The following is a 26,620-nucleotide window of genomic DNA, read 5'->3' on the forward strand; positions in this document are numbered from 1 at the left end:
TGGTCCGACCACTTCCAAAATCTCATACGGTCCGATGTATTGGGGCCGAAGTTTTCCCTTGACTCCAAACCTGGTTATTTCTTTTGAGGGCGACACCTTTAAGAAAACTTTATCTCCCACGTTAAATCGTAAATCGGTTCGTTGGGTGTCCGCATAGGACTTCTGCTTATCCTGAGCTTCTTTGATCATCTACTGGATTTTTCTGACAACTGCTATCATTTCCTCGATAGCATCTGGGCCCAAAATTTTCCTCTCACCGACCTCGTCCCAATAGAGGGGTGATCTACACTTCCTTCCGTTTAGCGCTTCGTACGGAGCCATATCAATCGTTGCTTGGTAGCTATTGTTATAGGTAGATTCTATTAGTGGTAGTACCTGTTCCCAATTGCTCCCTCTATCGAACACTACTGCCCTTAGCATATCCTTAAGAGTCTGAATTGTTCTTTCCGATTGTCCATCGGTTTGTGGGTGAAATGCCGTACTAAAATTCAATTGCGTCCCTAGCTCTTTATGTAAGCTCTTCCAAAATCTGGACGTGAATTTCGCATCTCTGTCTGACGTGATCGTTGTTGGTACGCCACGTAGGCGGATGATTTCTCTCACGTACAACTGAACTAGCTTCTCCGATCCGTACGTAATCGGTATTGGTCCAAAGTGAGCGCTCTTGGTAAGACGATCGATTATCACCCAAATTGCAGTATTTCCTACTTGATATTTTGGTGGTCCCGTGACGAAATCCATGGCTATGTGTTCCCATTTTCACTCGAGAATCTCTAACGGCTACAACTTCCTATAAGGTCATTGGTGCAGTGCCTTCACTTGTTGACAGGCAATACACCTCTCAACGTAAGATGTTATATCCCTCTTCATACTATCCCACCAGAACTTCTTATTTAAGTCCTGATACATCTTTGTACTTCCTGTGTGGGCGGTGTATGGGGTATCGTGTGCTTCGCTCATTAGCTCATTTCTAAGCTCCTCCTGGTTGTGCACACACAATCTCTCTTCAAACATGAGTGCATTGTCTGCCTCCTCCTGATAATTCTCTCGTTTGCTCATTCTCAATTTTAGACGCAACTTCTCTAGAGCCTCGTCCCGTCTCTGGGCCCCGACGATCCTGCCTCTCAGATCGGGGACAACTACTAGAGTAGAAATTATGCCTCCTACCGTCTCGGGTGCTTGCACCATCTCTAAGTAGTTCTTCCTCCTGGGTGAACAGGACTGCTAATTGGTGCTGACTCTTACGGCTCAACGCGTCTGCCACAACGTTAGCCTTGCCCGGGTGGTAGTTTATGCCAAAGTCATAATCTTTTACTAATTCGAACCATCTCCTCTATCGCATGTTCAGGTCCTTCTGCTTGAAGAAATAATTGGGACTATTGTGGTCCGTGAAAATTTCACACCTAACTCCGTATAGGTGGTGTCTCCAAATTTTCAACGCGTGGACCACTGCCGCTAGTTCTAGATCATGTGTTGCATAGTTGAGCTTGTGTGGTCTGAGTTGTCGTGACGCATAAGCGATCACCTTCCCATTTTGCATCAACACACATCCAAGCCCGCTCTTGGAGGCATCCTTATAGACAACGTAGTCCATCCCGTCACCGGGACTGCTAGTACGGGTGCGCTGGTCAATTCCTCCCTTAACAACTGAAAACTCGTTTCGTACTCGGGAGACCATAAGACCTTGGTTCCCTTCTTGAGTTGCTGAGTCGTTGGCCATGCAATCTTCAAGAATCCTTCAATGAATCTTCTGCAATACCCAGCTAGTCCTAAGGAACTTTGAATCTCGTTGGGCGTAGTTAGCATTTTCCAATTTCGTACTGCCTCCACCTTGGCGGGGTCTACTCGGATTCATTCTGCCGTCATGATATGTCCAAGGAAGTTCACCTTGTTGAGCCAAAATTCACACTTGCTGAACTTGGCGTATAACTTCTTCGCCTGCAGCGTCTCTAGTGCAGTCCTCGAATGCTTCTCGTGTTCCTTTCTGTTCTTGGAGTATATCAGCACATCGTCGATGAAGACTAGTTCGAACTTATCGAGGTATGGGTGAAAAACGCGATTCATTAGATCCATAAACACTGCTGGTGCATTGGTCAGTCCAAACGGCACCACTGTAAACTCGTAGTGATCGTATCTGGTCCGAAATGCCGCCTTGGGCACATCTTCTGGTTTGATCTTCAACTGGCGATATCCCGATTTCAGATCCATCTTGGAAAATACGTTGGCTTCTTTGGGTTGGTCAAACAGGTCATCGTTTATGGGCAACGGGTACTTGTTATTAAGGTTTAGCTTATTAAGATCTCGGTAATCCTCGCACATTCTCATGGTCCCATCTTTCTTCTTGACAAACAGTACAGGTGCTCCCCACGGTGAGACACTGGGTCTGATGAATCCCAGGTCCAAGGGTTCTTACAGCTGTACCTTCAGTTCATCCAGTTCCTTTGGGGCCATTTGATATGGTGCCTTTGATACAAGGGCTGATCCTGGTTCTAGAGCTATGGTGAATTCTACTTGTCGGTCTGGCGGTAGACCAGATAGTGTGTCAGGAAACACATCTGGAGAATCACAAGCGATTTCGACCACTTCCAATTTTCTTCCTTTTTTCTCCTCTTTGTCCAGGTAGACAAGATATGTCGGACATCCTTTCTTCATCAGCTTACTGGCTTGCAGATGCCGCCATACAGTCTGTTGCATTTGGGACATGGACTGGACCTTGATGTGCTCCCCTTGAAATATCCAGGGCAGCTTGGTATCCACCATTCTGTGACTTGCTTGGTCCATACCCTCCCCTCTTAGGTTCAGGTTGGGCTCGTGGCCCTTCCCACTTCCTCTTGTCCCTGAGTGCCTGGGATTGAGCCAGGGATGGAGTAGGGTTCATAGCCGGCGTAGTTTTCTCTCCTGGCATAGCGGCCTAGATGTCTAGCGCTCGTCTCAGAGCTTCAGTGTAAGACAATCCTCCGTGACTAGCCAGCGTCATACGTATCTCATACCTCAGACCGGTACATAATTTTTTTTTTCAGCCATCTTCTCATCGGTATCCACTTGCTTTGGGGCGTACCGAGCCATCTCACAAAACATTCGGTCATAGTCTATCACTGACATCCGTGCTTGTTTTCCTATTGCGGGGACTCCATTTTTTTTCCTCAGTTGTCTCACCTTCTTGTGGTTTCTAAATCACCACCTCTTTTATTGTCAACATTTATTCGCTAATACGTAATCTGTGAGACTACTTGTACTTCCTTTACAACTGATCTTGCATAACCATGGCGTGAATATCCATTTCTCGCAACTCACTTATTTCTATTCGTTATACGCGTATCCATCGATCAACTATTCTTATCTAACTCGTGCGGCATGACAGGGTCGTTAGGTGTATCATCATTACTCATGTCTGTCTATCAGTACTTATTTCTCATAGGTATTCGGAAATGATCAAGGCATTGCCTTCGTTGAGAGTCTTGCATTGGAAATTTAGTCAAACAGACTTAACTTGGATGATAATGATTTCAGCATGAAGAAGTACTGAAAAAAATTCCTTGTCTTGGAAAAAGTTCTCAAATTACTCAAGGTGACAAAAATAACATCTCCGGTGTGACTCTGTGAATTAAAATCACCAACTCGCAATGATTGGTTTACAAGGATAGCAGGACTAAGCTCAAATAAACTTGAAGATTTCTCTGGTTTGACTCTTTCAAAAGATCACACTGGTTAAGAGGTTTCAAGCAAACCTATAAAACTTGGGGATTTCTCGAAAGAAATGAAATGTGCCATGAAATAGGACGAAACGAATTAAATTGGAGTTCTCGTAGTAGGCATCAAATAGTATGGTCCAATTGACCATTCAGATTCAAGAGGATCTTGCTAACATTAGATTGATGGCTTAAATATGTTAAAGCTTGGAAGAGTCAGTCGCAGTAGCACATGAAAGTGTAGGCAATTGCCACGAAGTCGCGCTGACCATCCTCTAAAAATGTCAAAGCTAGTGAAAATAGAATCACGTTCAAGAATTCGCATGTTGTCAAGAAAATTGTCAAGAAGATAAACCTCTGGGTAGCAGCCAAAGTAACTCGTTAAGAATGAAGTGGGTATGCTAGTCTTAACGATCATTGAAGACATGGTAAAAATTCCCCAGATGGAACAAACATGTAGTGGAATTGAACATGAGAAAATCTCATTCTTGCAAGAAAGAACTTGTCATATACATGTTTGCAAAATAACAAGAGTTGACAGGAGTTCCAAGAAGAATACGACATTCATTAAAGACGAGGTTTAGAAAAATGAGCTTACTCTGAAGGTTCTGGAGACAAACAACTTTAGAATAACAATGCGATTGGGCTTGCGAAGTTAAAATATTGCTCATACGAATGATGAGTAAGAAAAATTGTTGTCAATCGACATATCTGAAAATATAAGAGCAAAGCTCGTGCTCACGCAACTGAAAGTGGATAGCGATCGGATGTACCCAAGATAAGAAGTGGCACATTGATTTGCAAATGCAAGTTGCTCAAAGTGTTTGAAATTGAATATTTAACCGTGATCTTTGAACTGGAAATGGGTCACAACTCTCATAGGAAAAGGGAAGTATTGTCATCTTGATTTGCAAAATGTGGGTCGATCAAGGGTGCAAAATAAGCGGGGAGTATTTCCATCAAGGATGTTGATGAGCCTAGCGGGCTTGCAGGTGTTGTGTTAAGTAAAGATGTATCCTACTGATCAAGATAGAAACCCCGGCTAAGCATGAACCTGGCATCAAAGTAATTCCTCAACCCACTTCTACTGGCTAGTATAGTGGAGGTAAGGGTCGAATCCCACATAGATGGATGCGCTTTGGGTAATTGTGGTGATAGTCTGGAGGGGGGGTTGGTTAGCTTCCACGCTTGGGTTGAGATTCTACCTAGACAAGAATTAAAGGTGGGTACTCTACTGACTGGGTGGTGTGAAAGTGAACGACATGTGGCTGTGTACGTGAGAGTGGGGGACACATGTTTCAGAGACATGTGGAAAGTAGATAGTTACTATAAAAGGCTAAACGGAATATCAGAGAATAAGTGGTGGGTGGGTGGCTACACTGTCAAATCTGTAGGGTACCAGCAGAAAAGCAAAGGACAAAAGCAAAAGCAACTAAAAAGCAAAAGTGGTCCCAAACTTGGATGTGTATGTTGTCTTCTTCAACAAGCATGAACAAAATCAAACAAACTCAGATTCCATAGATGAAATTACAGATTAACAACTCCACAATTCATATCCACAAATTAACTCACTAAAATTCGAAGATTAAACGAGCGAAATCAAGAACTATACATACTGGACGACATGCAAGGTGGTAGAATCGCGTAAACTCAGATCTTGCACTTACTCACTTCAGAAGTTAAATCTAAACAACAACTTAACTAACAATCACAGATCAAGTAGTTCCAAATGAAATCATGCCTTCAACACTTAGAAATTACTGTAACAACTAGATCTAAGCTACTTAGGCAGAATGAAACAGATTTCAACCGAAAGAGATGCATAAAAAATAACTTCATTGCATAAAACGTTTGGATCACAACAGACACTTCAAAAGATAACAAGTACTGAATATTTTACAGATCCAACGAAAGGAAAACAAGTAAAGATTAACTAGGAAAGCGTGTAAAGATTGTTTTGCCACTCCGGGAATGAAACTGCTACGACTACGAAATAAACTAACTGGAACGATGGAAGGCGATTCTCCAGTGGAACTTCAGGTGACCATGGCTGTGGCGAGGAATGAGAAGATTTTGGATTATGCTGAAGGAGCTGATCTACCGAGAGAGAATACTCTAACTAAGTGTGAATGTCGATGATGATTCTCTCTCAAAGTGGTTTCCTTTTATAGGGAGGTCTGCCCTTGGTTGATCCTTCCTAGCAATCCTTCTTCTCCATCTCGAGCCTTTTTGGCATGCATCCTGGTCAGTATTGCACCCTTCTGGCGCTATATTCACCTGAGTTATCCGACCCCTTTCGTACTGACTGGTACCCTTTCCTGCACACTTTAGCAACTTTTTGTAGATATAATCCAATTAAGCACGTTATACTGACCAGTAACTAAGGCATAGAATGCGACTTATCAAACTGCTCACACTTACCACATGCTTGTCCTCAAGCGTGAAGAACAAACAAAGAGAAATAAGTCGAATTCTAGCCTGGTTACACCCTGACCGACCCTATCCTATACTAGACTCTAAACTTTGACGCAAAGAAAAACACATAAATAACGGACAAACACATATAAACAGACACACAAGTACTTAAACACATTGATCGGGCTATATTTTCAACCATCCATTCCCTTGGGATCAGGTGCAATCCGGCCTTAGACAGCCTTGAACTTCTGTCGTTCCCCTTTTTCTCTCAAAATGCTGAACCACAGATGCTTCGGACTCAGATCTCACGTGCGGCTCCTGACGGGCTTTAGAGCTTGTAATGGGGTTATTGGTTTGTAGTGTTGGGGGTGGATGTTCCTAAAGCTCTAAGGTTCAAAAACTACTACTTTATTTTGACGTGGGGGAACTGTGTGCATTTGGGCTCTTGGCTGTTGCTTCTTTTCGGCTGGACGTTTCCTGATATTGGACTCCAACTGGTCAGTAGCTTCTTTGTGGCTTCGCCACCTTTATTCCTTCTTACTTCTTTTCGTGGTCAAGTGTTTTCGACCATTTTCTTTAACATTTTTATGTGGCTTCGCCACCCTTATTCCTTCTTATTTTTTTGGACCTGGGATTTTTCCTGGTCGATTTTCTCCTTGCCCCTCGACTTCTTTCTCCAGTTGGTTTTTCCTGTATGTTCTCCTGGCCAGTCGCTTTCTTGCCTTGTGCCTCGCACACACACAGTCCCAGTGGCTAGTGGGTTATATCTGGGTATAGATTTGGCTAGAAAGAGGGGTTCTAAGGGATGTTTTTTTTCGGATGGGGTTTCCTACTGCCTTCAGGACTTGCTACACGCGGTCACCTTACCCTAGGCATCATGTGGCAGCCACTCTTTTCTTTTCTAACTTGGTGGAAAGTGGTTCCACTTAGGCTTATAACTCACCATTTAGGAGGGCTTTTGTATCTGGTTCTAAGGATGAGTTTTTCTCTCATACTTGCATCATCTACACTGACTAGGAGATACTAGGGGGGTGTGGTTTCCATTGTCCAGCATGCGTTATCTCCCTCAATTCCCCTCACCGTCAGTTCGAGGCAGTTGAGTTTTAAGCCCATTCATAAACACATATATACAAATCCTAGACCTAAACAAACACTAGCACACACAGTTAACACATACCACACATATATGCATGTCATATTGGCCATTGTATCCCCCCTCCCACTTCACAAGTGTCTGCCCTCAGATATGGCTGTGAAGTGGAAAATGAGAATGGCTAGTATGGCCGACATACAGACGCATTAACAAAAAAAGAACAAAACATACTTAGGCCAAAAACTTCTCACACTTAGACTATGCAATAGGCTAAATGGGAGAGTTGAAAACCTAAACAGAATTAAACAAATACAAACACATATATACACAAACTCCTCACACTTAGACTAAGAAATAGGCTAAGTGTGAGTTAACATGCATACGAAAAGAAAACAAACATATACACATGCACCAAAGTAGCAAACCCTGTACTTCTCACACTTAGACTATTGCATGGTCTATGTGCTGTGAATGGGGTTTGCATACACATACTACACAAAATTACTCTACCTAAAATAACAGAACAAAAAAAAACTAAAACTGGAAAAGAAAACTAACTGGTTAGTAGGGTGGGTGGTCACATATTCCTCCTATTCCTCCGCGGGGTAGGGTTGGGTGCAGGTGGTTCCTCGGGTTCTTCATCCTCGGACTCAGATTGATTCTCCTCAGACTCTGTCGGTACATCGTATCCTTCTTCCTCCGGCTCTTCTTCTTTCTTCTCTGTTACCTGTGGATCATCAGTCTGGCCTCCATGGCCGCTCATTCCAGTTCTCTTAACTGTGTTTCCTTTAGCTAACTCCTGTAGTATGCTCCCCATCACGTTCGGCAGACGGGTCAACTCTGCCCTCACTTGCCTGTTCTCCTCTGCTAGTTCAACCACCGCCCTCTCCAGGTTCGCTTGCCTCTGAGCTTGAACCTGTGCGCCTTGGCCTATTGCTACTCCCCTAGCAGGGATAGCTTCTTCCCCCATGGCATAAAAACGCGGGGCTCCTTCTCTGATATAGACAGTATTCGTGCGGACGAAGAAAAACGTATCAAACAGGCCAGGAGGGCCCACCATATACAAGGGAGATAAACCTCCAGCCTCCAAAATAGTTATGTTGTTCCTCACGAAGGCTCCCAATATGTGGCAGAGGGAAAGATTTCTTGCAGGGTGTGTGGCAATGAGGTGGCATTGATAAGCGGTCCAGAACCCCAGATGCACTCTCCTCCCGCGCTTGGCGCACCAGAGTAGGTAGAGTTCGGTCATGGATGTCCGGTCTGCAGAGTTCGATTTCCCTAGCAGATTGAAGTCCAGGTATAGTTGGACGAGGTGCAAGATGGGATTGTTGAAATGAATGGAGCGGGATATGGTAGATGCAAACTGCCCAGCAGCTGGGTGAGTTAGTTCCTCCCACGCTTCCTGGGGTTCAAATTCGATGTGCCTCCGGGGAATCCCCCTCTCCCTACTTCTCCATTTTGGCCCTATGGCCTCTTCTAGGCTACACATTCCCAATATGACCGTCCACTCGATCAAACTCATCCTCACTTCTCTCCTGAATACCCTAAAGGTTATCGACTCTTCATCTAGGTCAGTAGTGATCCTGAATCTAAAGGTGGTGAAAAGTTCCTTTGCCAACCTAATAGGTATACTCGGGTCTCTATTCTCCAACAACCAATCAAAACCCAACGCACGCAAATGTGACAAGAAAGGCTCACGGGCATTCAGTTCATCAATAGAAGGAAAATAGAGTACCTTTCCGCTCTTAATCTGCTTGCTGCCATCATCTTTGTCATCAAAAGCATCCTGAAGCTTTTTGGTATTGAAATGCTTCATGTCTTCTATTAGCTCGTCAGTGAGCTCCACTTTCCAACGCCGGTACTTCAATCTTTCCACCGGAGGATGTATCAACTCACGGTGGTTGTGTGGGAGCTGTTGTTCGCCATACTCCTCGTCTTCTAGGGAGACGTCGCGGTCTGACTCCGATTCCTCACTGGCGGTGTACTAACTGTCACTTAGCTCCCGTCGGCGTGGTGGGGTTCTCTGTTCTGGTTCATAGATGACGACGCTGGTGTTGACCGTACGCTGTTTCTTGCTGCTCGACTTCTTTGTAACAGGGGCTTTCCCCTTCCTTTTCCTCTCCTGGAGGTACCTATCTTCATCTCCTTCTTCGTCTTCCTCCAGTCTCTCCTTTATTGGTGTCGAAGGCTCCTTCTGGGCAGTAGGTCGGGTCTCCACGCGGATATTGGTGTTGTCATCTACTGGCTCTTCATGACCTACTGGCTTTGATGCTAGGTCCAGACCCTCAGCCATCTCATCAGTTTCTTCTCTCTGGTCACTCGGCGTGGGTGAGATCATCTCTGTTGTTGTCAAGGCGTCTTCCAGGTTGGTAGCTGACAAGGATTCCTCCCCAGGTTTTGTAGGAGTAGTCATTTCTTCTTCACTAGAGATCTCCACTGCACCTGCTGCCGTGTTTGCTCTTGCCTTGCTGGATGTCCATCGCCCGAGGTACATTTGCAACACTCTCTTTAGCTTCGGCCTTTCTGCCTTAGGATCATTCTTCAACACCAATTTTCTTTTAACTGCTTTTGGTTTCAATACTGGTGGTACTACTAGCTCTGGTTCCTCTGGTTGCACTTTGGTCTCCTTCTCCTCGATGTGTTTATCATCCTCCCCTACTTCCGACTGGGTGTGGTGCATACTGACATCGGGGCTTATTCCCCCCAAATCTATAAGGCTCCACCCAATCGCTCTTTTGTTCTTGCTCAGCACAGTCAGTAGCCTTGCCTCATGCTCTTCCGTAACGCTGCTGCTGATAATCACAGGATATGAGTCTTCTTCCCCGAGGAAGGCATACTTCAGGTTTGCTGGTAGTTTCTTCAATTCGACTTGTGGGGGAAGTGTGTCTGCGGGTAGAAGGCTTTTTGCAGCATCCCCCTCCTTTTCTAACTCATCATCTGAGAGTCCCTCTGTACTAGCTGGTAGCTGAGCCCCTACGGCTCCAATAAATTTTGATTTCTGACAAAAGTCCTTAATTGCTCCTTCTATCTCTTCATCGGTCAATCCTTGGCTACTGATTAGGTCGCACTATGCAGCTGCTTCTACATCAGCCTGTCCATATACATCCAATGCTTGGAGTTTTTCCTGCAATAATTCGGTCTCAAGAAAATCTTGGATTAGGGGGTCAATTACATCAACATAGCATAGATTTTCAGAATCGATAGGCTTCTTCATGGCCTCATTGATGTCAAAGGTGAATTTCTCTCCATGAAAATCAATGCAAATTGTCCCCTCAGCCATGTCCACGATTGTCTTAGCTGTTCTAAAAAACGGTCTCCCTAACAATATACCGCTAGACTCTCTAGCTTCAGACTCACTCATATTGATCACATAAAAGTCAGCAGGGTAAGTAAAATTATGCACTCTCACCAATACATTTTCCAACACGCCCTCAGGATTTATGCATGACCTATCAGCCAGTTGGATTAACACCCTCGTGTTTGACAACTTTACTCCCTTCAACCGATTATAGATAGATAATGGCATAACATTTATAGATGCTCCCAGATCACACATCGCATGCTCGATTTTTACATCTCCAATAGTTATGGGTAAGGTGAACATACCTGGGTCGACTCTTTTGGGCGGTAGCTTCTCCTACACAATTGCTGACGCCATCCCTTCCACCATGATTTTTTCATCCTCCTGGGCTTTCCCGGCTATGAACTCCTTGATAAATTTTCCAAGCGGGGGTAGCTTCACGGCTTGGAGGAATGGTATGGTGGCATCCAGCTTCCCAAAAATTGACATGTAATCCACTGGGTTCTCCTTCTTCCTTCTAGTCACGAAACGGTAATGGAATGGTTTTTTCCCTTTCGCCTCGTCCACCGGTTCTTGAACAGCCTTTCCAGAGTCTCTCTTGGGCACATTCTGGGCTTGAGTCTCTTTCGTGGGTTCCGTTTCTTTACGAGGGTCTCCCCTGGGTCGTACGCCCTTGGCTTCATCTTTTTCCAATGGTGCTTCTCCCAAGAAAACGGATCCTGCATTTGAGGCAGAGGTCTGTTGAGCTCTCTCTCCGAGATGATTTCGCTCAGTACCTTCGTTTTACTAGGCTCTCCACTGGGTTTCTTCGGTTGTGGTTGATCATAGGCAGTACCGGACCGCAATGTGACCTTGCTCACGTTTGCCTTTTCAGGTACATGGACTGTAGACGGGAGTTTCCCTGACTTCCCTTTCAATTCACCCATCGAATTCGCCAGCTGGGCTAGTTTCCTATTCATCTTATCTATGTTTGCCTTATACTCCTTCTGGGTATTCTGCATCCCCTGTACTACTTCATTATTAGACTGCAATTCACCCTAGATACTCTGCTGCGAAGCGAGCATTTCTCCCATCATGTCCTCCATAGATCTCCTTGACCTGTTAGGATATTGGAACTGATTCGGACCTTGGTGCTGGCTATACTGGGGGTTTTGGATGGGTTGGTAATTCTGGAAGTTTTGCTGGTTCTAGTTAGGAGGGTATTGGTTATACTGGGCAGGAGGGTTGTATTGGTCTTGGTGATATTGATTCTTGTTCTGGTTCTGGTTTTGTTGGTGTTGGGGACCTTGACTATGCTGATTCTAGTAATTTTGGTTGTTCCTCTAGTGGGGTGGTATATAAACAGGGTTTGAGTTTTGGTTCTGTGGGTTTTGGTTGTGGGGTTGTTGGTTCCTCCCTGACCAGTTAGATTGGTGGTCGGGGTTTACTAGGCCACGGTTGGGATTTTGGTTCGGGTGGGGGTTGTATTGGTTCTGACCTTGACCTTGGTTTTGGTTTTGGTTTTGGTTCCCATCGCCCCATCGAAAATTTAGATGGTCCCTCCATGGTGCGTCCCGCTGTCTCTCTGGGATCCAATTCCCACTAGAGTTATAGTATCCTGCAGCATTTACTTGGTCCATATTAACCAAGTCATTTGGATGATCGTAGGTTGGCCCTTGATTTCCCTGCTCTATACCCTTATAGCCCCCAGTTGGGGAAGGCGGTGGCGTGTTATTCTCGATCGCGCTCAGGAGTGCCTTTTTCAGCTCTTCCATCTTCAAGTCCATCTTTTGCTCTATCTTCTGCTCCTGGTCAGCGGCCGAAGCACTCGCAATCCTTTCTCTGCTGTATCTATCTCTCGAATTGTCGTACTTCTTCGCGCTCAGAAGCTTCCCTAGGACCTTTTTCGCTTCGTTGACCCTTAATTGCGTGATGCTTCATCCTGACGACGAGTTTGCCAGATCCTTTGTTGCCTTATTCATCCCCTCATAAAAGGTGTGATGTATCTCTATATCTTTCATGCGATGGTTTGGACACGCATCCAAAAGGCTCATATATTTCGCCCAATAATCGCTCAGCAGTTTATCGTACTCTTGCTTCACACTGGTTATCTCTCTCTTCAGCGCACTCGTCTTCTATGATGGGAAAAATTCACCTAAGAAGGCTGACTTGAAATTGGCCCAACTCTCAATGGAGTTGGGTGACAGCCGCATGAACCATGTGTTGGCCTCCCCCCGTAGGACGAACGGCAAGCCTTCAATCTGTAGTTATCCTCGGTCGCCCCCGTTGGCCTTCTCTGTGCTTTACAAATCTTACAGAAGTCATGAAGGAACTCGTAGGGCCCTTCATAACTTTTCCCACAGTACGTGGGTAGAATTGCGATAACATGGGGCTTCACATCACAGGCTGTCTGTCCCGGAGTGACAACTATGGCTTGCGGCGGTTCTCCGTCGGCATGCGCGTTCAACGATCCGATCGCTGGGTCATCGTCTACTTGGGCAGCCATCCTCCTTGGGTTACCTTCCAATTGTAGTACCACTTATTGTATTCCTCCTTCTATTGTGTCTTGCTCTTCATCACTACTCGTGCCTAGGTCAGACAGGGCTGTCGACAGGCCAGAACGAGTGGTCACGAGTATAGTCCCTCGTTGGAGTATCTTCGGCTTCCAATGGTCTGGAGCCGAACTGCTTCTCATAAACTGAAATAAAAAAGAAAGAGAAAAATTATGCACAATATATACACCAAAATATCACACACAATAACAGTTAATAACGCGCTCCATCCCCGGTAACGGCGCCATTTTGATGAGCCTCGCAGGCTTGCAGGTGTCGTGTTAAGCAAGGATGTATCCTACTGATCAGGATAGATACCCCGGCTAAGCCTGAACCTGGCATCAAAGAAATTCCTCAACATTCTACTGGCTAGTATAGTGGAGGTAAGGGTCGAATCCCATAGAGATGGATGCGCTTTTGGTAATTGTGGTGATAGTCTGGAGGGGGGTGGTTAGCTACCACGCTTGGGTTGAGATTCTACCTAGACAGGAATTAAATGTGGTACTATACTGACTGGGTGGTGTGAAAGTGAATGACATGTGGCTGTGTACGTGAGAGTGGGGGACACGGTGTTTCAGAGATATGTGGAAAGTAGATAGTTATTATAAAAGGCTAAACGGAATATCAGAGAATAAGTGGTGGGTGGGTGGCTACACTGTCAGATCTGTAGGGTACCAGCAGAAAAGCAAAGGACAAAAGCAAAAGCAACTAAAAAGTAAAAGTGGTCCCAAACTTGGATGTGGATGTTGTCTTCTTCAACAAGCATGAACAAAATCAAACAAACTCAGATTCCATAGTTGAAATTACAGATTAACAACTCCACAATTCAGATCCACAAATTAACTCACTAAAATTCAAAGATTAAACGAGCGAAATAAAAAACTACACATACTCGACGACATGCAAGGTGGCAGAATCGCGTAAACTCATATCTCGCACTTACTCACTTCAGAAGTTAAATCTAAACAGCAACTTAACTAACAATCACAAATCAAGCAGCTCCAAATGAAATCATGCCTTCAACACTTTGAAATTACTGTAACAACTAGATCTAAGCTACCTAGGCAGAATGAAATAGATTTCAACCGGAAGAGATGCATAAAAAACAACTTCATTGCATAAAACGTTTGGATCACAACAGACACTTCAAAAGATAGCAAGTACTGAATATTCAACAGATCCAACGAAAGGAAAACAAGTAAAGATTAACTAGGAAAGCGAGTAAAGATTGTTTTGCCACTCCGGGCGATGAAACTGCTACGACTACGAAATAAACTGGCTGAAACGATGGAAGGCGATTCTCTGGTGGAACTTCAGGTGACCATGGTTGTGGCGAGGAATGAGAAGATTTTGGATTATGCTGAAGGAACTGATTAACCGAGAGAGAATACTCTAACTAAGTGTGAGTGTCGATGATGATTCTCTCTCAAAGTGGCTTCCTTTTATAGGGAGGCATGCCCTTGATTTTTAGGGTAGACTCTCTTTGTGAAATGACTCTTCTGCCCTTGGTTGATCCTTCCTAGCAATCCTTCTTCTCCATCTCGAGCCTTTTTGGCATGCATCCTGGTCAGTATTGTACCCTTATGGCGCTTTGTTCACCTGAGTTATCCGACCCATTTCGTACTGACTAGTACCCTTTCTTGCACACTTTAGCAACTGTTTTGCAGATATAATCCAATTAAGCACGTTATACTAACCAGTAACCAATGCCTAGAATGCGACTTATCAGATGTTCAAAGAAAGAAATTTATGGGAATCCAAGTAAGTACTGCTGATTAAAATCGTCTATTTCATCCATGTCGAATTGATGCATTGACTCATGCTAATTTAGCATTCAAAAGCGTCACCCGCAAGTGTACGAGTTAAGTAGCACGTGGCAAGCTAAATTATCGAGCTAAATTATCGATCCACGAAGACTAAAAGCCGGTTTGAGTACTATGATGCAACTTTGAACACTATCTAGACTAATAAAAAGGGTTTTTGGTTTTCTTAACTAAGATCAAAGAATAATTAAGCTAGTAAGACAATTAACTAAGAAAAACAAACAAACAAAGATAGGTTTTCACACAAATTGGGAAAGTATAGGGAAATGGATCCGTTAGAATGGATCAAGGATTTCATCTACGGGTCATGCTCATCTATTTGGCCTCAAATGTGGTAAGGAAAGTCGGGATAATCGGTTAGACCCCCTCTCAGGTGCATCTAACACGTGGGTCAATCTCTAGTGTAGGAGTCTCGTCCATATAATTCGAGATTGACTCCAAAGCACAACGGACCCAAGCCCTCTCTCTAGCTCATGCATCTCTCGACTACATGTAATGCACGGAGTTGTTGATTACACATCTATCCTAATCATGTATTTCTCAATAACATCAATTAGGCACAAGATTTATCTAATTGGTAGCTAAGCAATTAGATATTAAAAGACCAAGGCTCAACAAAACCAACAAAAGAGATAGATATGCATTCAACCATAGATTCAATCCATACAATCCATTCAAACTTCACCAAATCCCTACTAAAAGCTTAGCTACTCATAGTCAAAGCTAAAATAAAAGCAAAAACAAGGAAAACAAAGCTAAACATAATAGAAATGATAACTAGAACTCCCTATGGTGGAATTGATGGTGGGGAGTCTCCTTCCTTCAATCTCTTGAAAATGGGAAGCTCCTTGACTTCAAATCCTCTCAAAACTTTGCTTTCTTGCTCAGATTCGTAGTGTGGGAGTTAGGGTTTGGAAATGAGTGAGAATCCTTTTATATCCGGAGTGAGAAAGAGGCAAAAGTGGGCAATAGCAGCTATCGCCCGGCCGGGTGATTTGTAAGTGGGAACATGCCCGGCCGGGCGTTCTGGGTAAATCGCGACGAAGTCTTCAAACGCCCGGCCGGGCGTTTCGTTGGATGAAAAACGCCCGGTCGAGCGAACTTTCTGTTGTCTTCGGCTAACGTCCGACCGGGCGTTTTTTATATGGACATCGCCCGGTCGGGCAAAATTTCTGTGATCAGCCCGTTCGCTCTGTTTTGCCCGTTTTAGACCTGTTCTTGCATCAAAACTCCGACAAACTCGTTAACTCTAAAAATAGCTGAAAAGTGGGTGAAACATATACTTTATACCTCAAAAGATTCAACAACATGTGTTAATCACCCATCTAAACATCCTAAACAATGAGTTTGTCAACTCCCCCAAACTTAAACACTTGTTAGTCCTCGAACAAGAAGAAAGAAACAAGACTTACAAACTCATGCAAGGATGTGGAGTGTCATCATTGCCTCAATAGAAATAAAATACGACAAGTATCAATGGCCTCGGATGCATGTAAAGTATTATGAAATATAGCTTCAAGTTACTATCATGTACTCAACCTTTCCAATTTGCCCTCTCAAGGAGAAAATGCAATGTGCATTTTAGAAATTTCACTCACTCTCAAAGTGTATAAACTCATGACATAACTCTCAAATCATCAAAACATGCATAGTTTACCATAGGCTTGCTCGAAATCTACACTCTCCTCTACTACGGTGTGATTAAAGATATAAGGTCCGAAAGGTCTTTTCAATAGGTTGTAATGTAGGCTTTTTGGATAGGTGAGGTAATTTTTGGCTAAAGTGACTTTAATTCCCAATACCTTAACTTGCTCAACTTCACCAACTTTCTTCCCCAATCTTAGCTAGTTCTAGGCTTGCCTAGACTCTTCTCATCTACCAACATTCCACTTTTGTTCTTCACCTCTTTTTCAACCTTCACGACACCCTTTCCAATAAATGCCAATTATTAACTATTTCTCACTTTCAATTTTATTTTCTTTTCTCTTTTTTCTATTTCTTTTCTTTCTTTTTCTCCATGCTTTGCATGGTATCATCACTATTCTTTCTTTCTTTTTCTTTTGCTTTTCTACCTCAATAAGCTTCTATTTCATTTGCTAATTCCCCCTTCAAACTTTCATTCCCTTTTGATTTTTCAAAAATAGAACACAAGAAATCCAACCCCATGGTTTGTCAAAGAAAAGGTTATTGGCTCAAAGTGGGCTAACAAAGATTATTAACATGATAACGGGTAGAAGTAGGATTTGGCTAACAAGGATGGCCTAACGTCCTCCCTTATCTCTATGATCACTATCTAGACTCGAAGAAATTGCGAGCAAGTTCTAGAAACATACGACATGCTTGAGATAAAACACACATTTAGGAACAATATAGGCTCAATTCTCACAAGGTCATTTTGGCAAAAGACAAGGCACCATGCAATTCACTTTAGGCAATTTGAAATGAAAAATCACATTTTCCTTAGCCATATCAACAAGGTTTTCGAAAATTTTTGCACAAAATCATCATTGGCAACTCCTCCAACATGTCTCACACTCGTTCAAATTTCAATTTTTCTCAACCCTACTATCATCCTAGCCAAGGGAGATAACTCAACACAAAGGAAAACAAGAAAAACAAACCTAAGAAACAAAAACAAGTGGAACACAGAAAACATTTCCCAAAATCCAAAATCAAAGACAAAGCTAAGTTAAGGTTACATGCCCAAATATCATCATCAAGTGTATGCAAAAGAATAGGGGTACAATTCGGGGATCATCAATCAAATGCATAAATCAAACACAAGAGAGAGAGAGAGGTAAAAGGGAATCCACTAGACACCCCCCAAACTTATTCCAAGCAAAGCAAGGATAAGTTTGAATGAGAGTGGATCTCCCATGGACCTTTACTGCGGCAGAGGGGGCGGATGTTGCCACTCATCGAGCCGGCCGTTTAGGTTGGCCCATTGCGCGTTGTTGAAATCAGTGAATTGATTCCAATTTATCTCGTACTGCTCCCAACGGGCTTCATTCCGAGCCCAATACTCCTCTTGTCTAAGCTCCATCCGCGCAATCCTCTCATTTAGGGAAGCGTAGTCCTCCTCCTCGCGCTCTCGGCGGCTTCGTGTTCTTTGTGTGCTCGTCCCTGCACCATCATCACCATGCGGTGAGATTTCTACTTCGGCCTCCTCCTCATGCTCTTCCTCATCTCCCGCTCCGTCTTCTTGTTGCTCCACCATCAAATTCTCGGGAAACTCCGCATGCTCTATGTGAACATATGGGTCCGGGCTCATATCATGGAACCTATCAATCGGGTGGGCGGCCACAATGGCTTGGTGGACGGAGGAGTTCATCTTCCAATTCCTCTTATCAGTGGACCCCCTGATATATGTATTGATAGGGTCCGGAAGAGGAAAGTGATCATTCGCTCTTTGGAGGAAATAAGCATGACGACCCAGCGACACTCCAATGTCATGAGATCTCCGGAGGGCCTCGATATCTAGCAGGGTGGGCCCATGATCCTATTGGAAGCCCCTTGTGTTGACCCTCAAATGGCGCGCAATTGCACCCACTACAGCTCCACAACAAATGGTGCCCACCGTCCTCCTGGAGGCTCGCTCGACATTCTTGATCATGAAGTGAGCCATGTTCATTGGCCTCCCATGGACGAGGCACCATAGTAGAAATAGTTCATCTTTCTGTACACTTCCCACTTCAGTTCGGGCAAAAGGATGACTATTGCATGCCTTTTGGATCATGTAGAGGACTGGGTTGCGGATCATGGAGCTCTTAGCCCGGTTGGCCTTGAACCCATCTGTCTCAAGGGTGATCGCATTCCAAAATGAGCTATTCTTGAATTGCCAAGGCATCTCAAATTCATCCGTTGTAATCCCATATATGGCCTTCAATTCTCCCATGGGCAGCTCGTATTCCTCATTTCTTAGTCGGAACTTTATTGATGCGACCGCCCTTCTGTTCATCACCACCTCTAACGTGGTCAAGAATTCCAACGTTAGGCGATGGAAGGAAACGATCTCGCTAGTGAAGATCCCAGTAAGCTCCCCAACCGCGCAAAGCTCATCGAAACATTGGAGTAGACCGAGCCTTTGAAGTAAGTCCCGGCATGGTTGCTTGGCAACCTTGTAATCAAGCTTGGCCAAGGCTTTCCACCGGTCAATCTCCTCCTCGCTTCGAAGGTTGACACCGCATGTCCGTGCACTTAGAACCATTTGTGTACCTACAAATAGGGAGTATTAGATAGCAATATAACCAAAACCTAGAGAATCAAACAATCAAATCACGTGAAAGTACTCCTCAAATCTTAGCTCACATTTCATCAATCATAAACAAAATAGCACATGGAGTACAATTCAACACAAGTCATTGTAGGCATCACCCCCCATAGTGTGCTTATATACAAACTATCAAACCACATACCTAACACTAAGAACATAATCCAAATGTAAAGCTCAAGTGATGCCTATCAAACATTCATCCCAAGATATCACAATTCAACACTCCACATATAACAATTTACACCTCGCTCAAACTCAATCTCACAACTTTTTCCAAAAATTGAACTCATCTCACTCACAAGTTTCAACAACAACCAAGTTCAAAGCACATTATCCAACAAAGGCCACAAATCCACTCATTCAAGTCCACATTCCACAATGAATTCAAGAATTAACAACAAACCAAACCAAACCAAACATTGCATCCTCAAAAATCCTCAAAAACCCACAACTATGCACAAATTCATCATTTTCTTGCATAAATCACTCAAGAGTTAACAATAATCCATGGGTAAAGAAGATAAGAGGGAAAAATTCATACCTTTGAGGTTTAATAAAAGTGGAAATCAAAAATTAGCTTCTTGCCTTGTTCTTATCAAAATTCACCGATTAATTGGTTAGAAATGTGTAAAAGAGAGAATAGAAGTGAGATTAAAGTGTGGAAGTGAGGTTAGAAGAGATGAATTGAGAGAAATTTCGGATTTGGGGCTAGGGTTCGTCTCACCGGGAGAAATTGGGGAAGAAATGCACTGAAAGTCGAGTGCCTGCACTATATACGCGTCTATACGCCCGGCCGGGCGATTTGAAAGTTACAAAACGCCCGGTCGAGCAAACTTTCTGGACTCCCTCTTGAAACGCCCGGTCGGACGTTTTTGCTTCTCAAAAACGCCCGGTCGAGCGAACTTTCTGGACTCTGCACTTTCTTTTTTTTTTAACCAAACCTATTTTCCTGCTCTAAAACTACTAGGGGTTGCCTCCCCCATAGCGCAATTGTTTAACGTCGTTTGCCCGACGGTCTTCAAGCTCCTCTTCACTCGGTCAAGGCCATAACAAACACCTCATCTTGTTGATCTTTGGAGTAGAACTTCTTGATGTTGTGGCCATTTGCCATGAAAGTGCTTCCATCGTGCCCAATAAGCTCCATTGTTCCATTGGTCATCACATTTTTTATAGTGAAGGGCCCGGACCATTTATACTTGAGCTTGCCCGGAAATAACCTCAATCTATGGTTGAAGAGTAACACCGCATCTCCTGGAAAGAACTCTTTTTTTTCAATCATCTTGTCATGATATGTCTTCAACCTTGCCTTATAGATAGAAGAATTGGCATAAGCCTCATTCCTAAACTCATCTAGCAAATTGAGGTGAAGCATTCTCTCCTTTCCGGCCTTTAAGAAATCCAAGTTTAATTTCTTCACTCCCCAATATGATCGATGCTCCTTCTCTACCGGAAGGTGGCACTATTTCCCAAATACCAATTGATACGGCGACATCCCAATGGGAGTCTTATAAGCCGTCCTATATGCCCATAATGCATCATCAAGCTTTAGTGACCAATCCTTTCGGTTTGTACTCACTGTCTTCTCAAGAATTTGCTTCACCTCTCGGTTTGCTAACTCGGTTTGTCCATTAGCTTGAGGATGGTAAGGTGTTGTTACTCTATGCTTCACTCCATATCTAGCAAGCACACTTTCCAACAAACGATTGTTGAAGTGGGAACCTCCATCACTAATTAGAGCTCGTGGAGTGCCAAATCTTGTAAAAATATTCTTTTGCACAAATTTAGTCACGACTTCGGAGTCATTGGTGTGGGTAGGAATAGCCTCTACCCATCTAGACACATAGTCTACCGCCAAAAGAATATACTCATAGCCAAATGATGATGGAAAGGGGCCCATGAAGTCAATCCCCCAAACATCAAACAACTCAACTTCCACAATTGGGGTCATTGGCATCTCCTTCTTCTTTGACACCCCCCGGTCCTTTGGCACTCATTGCATTACATCACAAATTTATGGCAATCACCATAGATACTTGGCCAATAGAGGCCGCTTTGAAGTACCTTCATTGCGGTCCGGTTTGCTCCAAAATGCCCCCCACTAGGTGCGGAATGACTATGCATAATAACGGACTCCCATTCCTCTTGAGGAACACATCTTCTTATCACCATGTCGGCGCATCTTCTAAAGAGGCAAGGTTCATCCCAAAAATAAAATTTCACATCATGGAAGAACTTCTTCTTTGCATAATCTGTGAGCCCATCTGGAACCACCTCGGCAACCAGATAATTCACTATATTTGCATACCATGCCACCTTGCCTTGAGCCACATAAAACAAGTGCTCATCCGGGAATTCTTCATTGATGACCAACTTCAATTTTTTCCTCTTCACTAGCATGCTCCAATCTTGAGAGATGATCCGCCACCACATTCTCACACCCTTTTCTATCTCGGATCTCCAAATCAAATTCTTGAAGGAGCAAGATCCACCTTATAAGCCTTGGTTTTGCATCTTGCTTAACAAAGAGATGGCGGATGGCGGCATGATCAGTAAAGACAATAGTTTTGGCGCCAATACGGTTAGGGCGGAACTTGTCAAAAGAGTAGACCACCGCAAGCATTTCCTTCTCGGTAGTGGTGTAGTTAGCTTGAGCCGAATCCAATGTCCTACTAGCATAATATATCACCCGGAATATCTTGTCTCTCTTTTGTCCCAAAGCCGAGCCTACCGCCACATCACTTGCATCACACATGATCTCGAAAGGTTGAGACCAATCGGGGGAGATCAAGATTGGGGCACTCACCAATGCCGCCTTGAGCTTCTCAAATGCCTGCGCACATTCAAGAGTGAAATCAAATTTTACATCTTTAGCTAGTAGATGGCAAAGGGGTCTAGCAATATGTGAAAAATCTTTGATGAAACTCCTATAGAACCCCGCATGGCCTAGGAAGCTCCTCACGGCCTTCTCACTAGAAGGATGTGGCAATTGCTCAATGGCAACTATCTTGGCTCTATCCACTTCAAGTCCTCCGGCTGAAATTTTGTGTCCCAACACGATCCCATCACGGACCATAAAATGACATTTCTCCCAATTGAGTACTAGATTGGTCTCCTCACATCTCTGCAAAACTCTGGTTAGATTATCCAAGCAACTATCAAATGTCATACCAAAAATAGAGAAGTCATCCATGAAAACCTCCATAATATTCTCAACCATATCATGAAAAATGGACATCATACATCTTTGAAAAGTAGCCGGGGCATTACAAAGCCCAAAAGACATTCTCCTAAATGCATAGACACCATAGGGACACATAAAAGTCGTCTTATGTTGATCCTAGGGAGCTATCAAAATTTGGTTATATCCCGAATAACCATCAAGAAAACAATAATACTCATGTCCGGCTAACCTATCCAACATTTGATCAATAAATGGAAGGGGGAAGTGATCTTTCCTAGTGGCCAAATTTAAAGCGCGATAGTCAATGCAAACTCTCCACCCGGACACCACTCTAGTAGCTATCAACTCATCATTTTTCCCTTTCACCACAGTGGTGCCCCCCTTTTTAGACACCACTTGAGTAGGACTCACCCACTCACTGTCGGATATAGCATATATCATACCGGCATCTAACCATTTCAACACTTCTTTTCTAACCACATCTTGCATAATAGGGTTTAGTCGCCTTTGGTTTTGTACCTTAGGCTTATACCCCTCTTCTAAATGAATTCTATGCATGCAAACGGTTGGGTATTCCCTTGATGTCTGATATGGACCACCCAATGGCACTCTTATGCTTCCTAAGAACTCTCAACAATTTATCCAACTCGAAACTAGAGAGAGAAGATGATACAATTACCGGAAAAGTGTCATTCCCTCCAAGAAATGCATATTGCAAGTGTAGTGGAAGTGGCTTCAACTCAAGCTTCTTGTTTTCCCCTTCTTTATTGCTATCTTCACTTCCACTCCTAAGAGGTAGAAATTGTGGACAAAGTGATCTAGGGATCTCTTTAGCCGAGTCCAAAGCACCTACAAATTCCAACAACTCGGGGTTAGCAACCAAAATATCAAAAGAATGAGAAGAATACATGGAATGAGAAATGCATCTCTCTAATTGATCATCCAAGTAAGAGGCCGGTGCCACTCCTCCAACACACTCATCCATCACGGTCACAACATTGCAATGCTGTAGGCTTACTCCTGGTTCCACATCATGCCTCTTTAAGGCCTCATATATCGAAAATGTCGCACTCTCATCATTGAGGCGAAGTGTAAGTTCCCCCTTTGAAACATCAATCATGGCCTTCCCGGTGGCAAGGAACGGTCTTCCTAAAATAAGAGGTACAATTCTATCCTCTTCCATGTCCAACACCACGAAGTCAACGGGGAATATGAAGACATTCACCCTCACCAATATATCTTCAACTATGCCCGAGGGATATGCTACCGATCTATCCGCCATTTGCAAAGTAATGCTAGTCGATCTCAATTTACCAATATTCAACTTGTTGAAGAAGGACAATGGCATAAGATTAATGCTAGCCCCTAGATCGCACAAGGCATTCTCCACAAAGCAATTTCCAATAGTGCACTCAATAGTGAAGCTTCCCGGATCTTGCATTTTGGCCGGCAACTTCCTTTGAATAATTGCACTACAACTCTCCGTCAAGTTGACCGTCTCATAGTGCCCCCATTTCCTATTTTGTGAGACCACATCCTTGAGGAACTTTGCATAACTTGGCATTTGTTGAAGTGCTTCAACAAGAGGGATGTTAATTTGAACTTTCCTAAAGATATCCAAAAATCTTGAAAATTGTTCATCCTTCTTTTTCGTTTGCATCATTTGAGGGAAAGGAAGTTTAACTTCCGTGGGCTTAGGAGGAACTATTGTCTCGGCTTGATCTTTTGGTGGGCTCTTCGTTGGTGTCTCCACCTCTATTGTCTCTTCTTCATCGGGTTGCACAATAGCTTCCTTTTCGGGCATAGGGGGCACTTATAGCTTGTTCCACTCCTCAAATTGATAGCCTTGCAATCCTTTGGGTTAGGAATGGTGTTGCTTGGGAATTGCCCCTGTTGATGAAGTTGACCCACGGCTTGGGCAATTTGACTCATTTGATGCTCCAAAGCCCCCATTCTCATGGTGACATCCACTACCGCCGTCTCAACCTTATCAATTCTCTTAGTAGATTATGCCATGATTCCATCGGTCTTCTCCATTAGAGCTTTTAGAAGCTCATGGGTGACATCATCACTTGAAGGTTTAGAATTGGTGGGCACATTAGCGGCCCCACTTGTCGACCCACTAGGTGTAGGAAAACGAGGTGGTGGAGGTGGTTGGATAGCATTGTTTGGATTGCCATAAGAAAGGTTTGGATGTGCATTAAAGGGTGAGCGATAGCCTTGGTAATTACCACCCCCATTGTTAGGGCGATAGTTGTAGAAGTTCCTTTGATTCCCTCCTTGATGCACATAATTGACATCTTCCACGGTATGTAAAGGCTCTCCCATAGGTGCCACTCCCAAACTAAGGCCATCCACCTTTTGATTCAACAACATCATTTGTTGGTTGAGAAGATTGAATGCATCCGAATCCACAACCGAAGCTACCGGCATTGAACTATCTCGGCCCGAGCTCCAACCCTTGCTAGTATAGGCAATCCTTTGAAGCATCTTCTTGCACTCCTCGACCCTTTTGTCCAAGAATGAACCCCCCGAACCAAAGTCTAATTGACTCTTGATAAACTCCGAGCATCCATTGTAGAAGAGGCTCACTTGATGGCCCGGAGATAGCCCATGGTTGGGGCATTTCTTTAGCAAGGCGTTGAATCTCTCCCAAGCCTCGAACATAGACTCTTGGCCCTTCATTTTAAAGTGGGAGATCTCTGCTTGGAGGTTGAGAGTGGAGCTTAGAGGGAAGAATCGATCCAAAAACTTTTGGGCTAAGTCATCCCAACTTGTAACCGAGCCCGACTCAAGGTTATCAAACCAATCTCTAGCATATCCCGACAATGAGAATGGAAATAGCCTAAGTTTGATTGTATCATCGGGAACCCCATTAAGCTTAGTTGTATTGGCAATCTCCAAGAATTTAGCTAAGTGCCTATTAGGATCCTCCGTGGGCCTTCCCGAGAAAACACGTTGCTCCACAAATTGAATCAATCCCGTCTTCAACTCAAAATTGTTGGCATTCACCCTTGTATCATAAGGTGGAGTTGGGATATTGACGTTCCCAAATGCGTCTCTAACCGGAGCCTCTCGCCTCCTTTCCTCCTCTCTTTCCCTTCTCATCTCCGACATTTCTTGTTGTAGTTGGAGAATGATTTGGTCTTGATTTAATGGAGGTGGAGGTGGAGGGGGAACTCCCTCATTGTTCCCATGTGGATTTTCCATTGGCTCAACTTGATGTTGAGCTCTTGCTCTTCTCCTTCGTCCTCCTCTTCGTCTATTGGCGGCTTCTATCTCTAAATTAATCGGCTCAAGAGGTAGACGACTTGAGCGCGTGAGCATAAAAACCTACACAACACAAGAGAGGAAACAAAGTCAAATTAGAGCTAAACTAGAAAACTAAACTAAATAAATAAAGCAAGTAAAATGTCTAAACTAGTATTCTCTATCTTTTCACAATATCAAACACAAAAGCAAATTCGGTCCCCGGCAACGGCGCCAAAAATTTGACTCATGCTAATTTAGCATTCAAAAGCGTCACCCGCAAGTGTACAAGTTAAGTAGCACGTGGCAAGCTAAATTATTGATCCACGAAGACTAAAAGCCGGTTTGAGTACTATGATGCAACTTTGAACACTATCTAGACTAATAAAAGGGGTTTTTGGTTTTCTTAACTAAGATCAAAGAACAATTAAGCTAGTAAGACAATTAACTAAGAAAAACAAACAAACAAAGATAGGTTTTCACACAAATTGGGAAAGTATAGGGAAATGGATCCGTTAGAATGGATCAAGGATTTCATCTACGGGTCATGCTCATCTATTGGGCCTCAAATGTGGTTAGGAAAGTTGGGATAATCGGTTAGACCCCCTCTCGGGTGCATCTAACACGTGGGTCAATCTCTAGTGTAGGAGTCTCGTCCATACAATTCGAGATTTACTTCAAAGCACAACGGACCCAAGCCCTCTCTCTAGCTCATGCATCTCTCGACTACATGTAATGCACGGAGTTGTTGATTACACATCTATCCTAATCATGTATTTCTCAATAACATCAATTAGGCACAAGATTTATCTAATTGGTAGCTAAGCAATTAGATATTAAAAGACCAATGCTCAACAAAACCAACAAAAGAGATAGATATGCATTCAACCATAGATTCAATCCATACAATCCATTCAAACTTCACCAAATCCCTACTAAAAGCTTAGCTACTCATAGTCAAAGCTAAACATAATAGAAATGATAACTAGAACTCCCTATGGTGGAACTGATGGTGGGGAGTCTCCTTCCTTCAATCTCTTGAAAATGGGAAGCTCATTGACT

The 26,620-nt window shown here is 43.7% G+C and overlaps 1 protein-coding gene, 1 non-coding gene and 1 pseudogene across 2 annotated transcripts; 1 reads left to right on the forward strand and 2 right to left on the reverse strand.

Moving 5' to 3' along the window:
• Positions 1 to 798: 798 nt before the first annotated feature.
• Positions 799 to 1,188, reverse strand: LOC121764173 (zinc finger and BTB domain-containing protein 11-like). Its single transcript, XM_042160231.1, has one exon. The coding sequence runs from the start codon at positions 1,186 to 1,188 to the stop codon at positions 799 to 801; it is 390 nt and encodes a 129-aa protein (XP_042016165.1).
• Positions 1,189 to 19,278: 18,090 nt separating this feature from the next.
• LOC121764174 lies at positions 19,279 to 24,113 on the reverse strand (annotated as a pseudogene).
• An 804-nt stretch (positions 24,114 to 24,917) lies between these two features.
• Positions 24,918 to 25,024, forward strand: LOC121766221. Its single transcript, XR_006042950.1, has one exon. It is a non-coding gene; the product is annotated as a small nucleolar RNA R71 (small nucleolar RNA).
• The last annotated feature ends 1,596 nt before the right edge of the window (positions 25,025 to 26,620 follow it).

This window comes from Salvia splendens, chromosome 14 (assembly GCF_004379255.2).
Source record: "Salvia splendens isolate huo1 chromosome 14, SspV2, whole genome shotgun sequence".
Taxonomy (NCBI): Eukaryota; Viridiplantae; Streptophyta; class Magnoliopsida; order Lamiales; family Lamiaceae; genus Salvia; species Salvia splendens.

What these genes read in the sequence shown, in the direction of transcription:
- LOC121764173 (XM_042160231.1), bottom strand. Translation starts at nt 1,188, where the DNA reads ATGGTGCAAGCACCCGAGACGGTAGGAGGCATAATTTCTACTCTAGTA.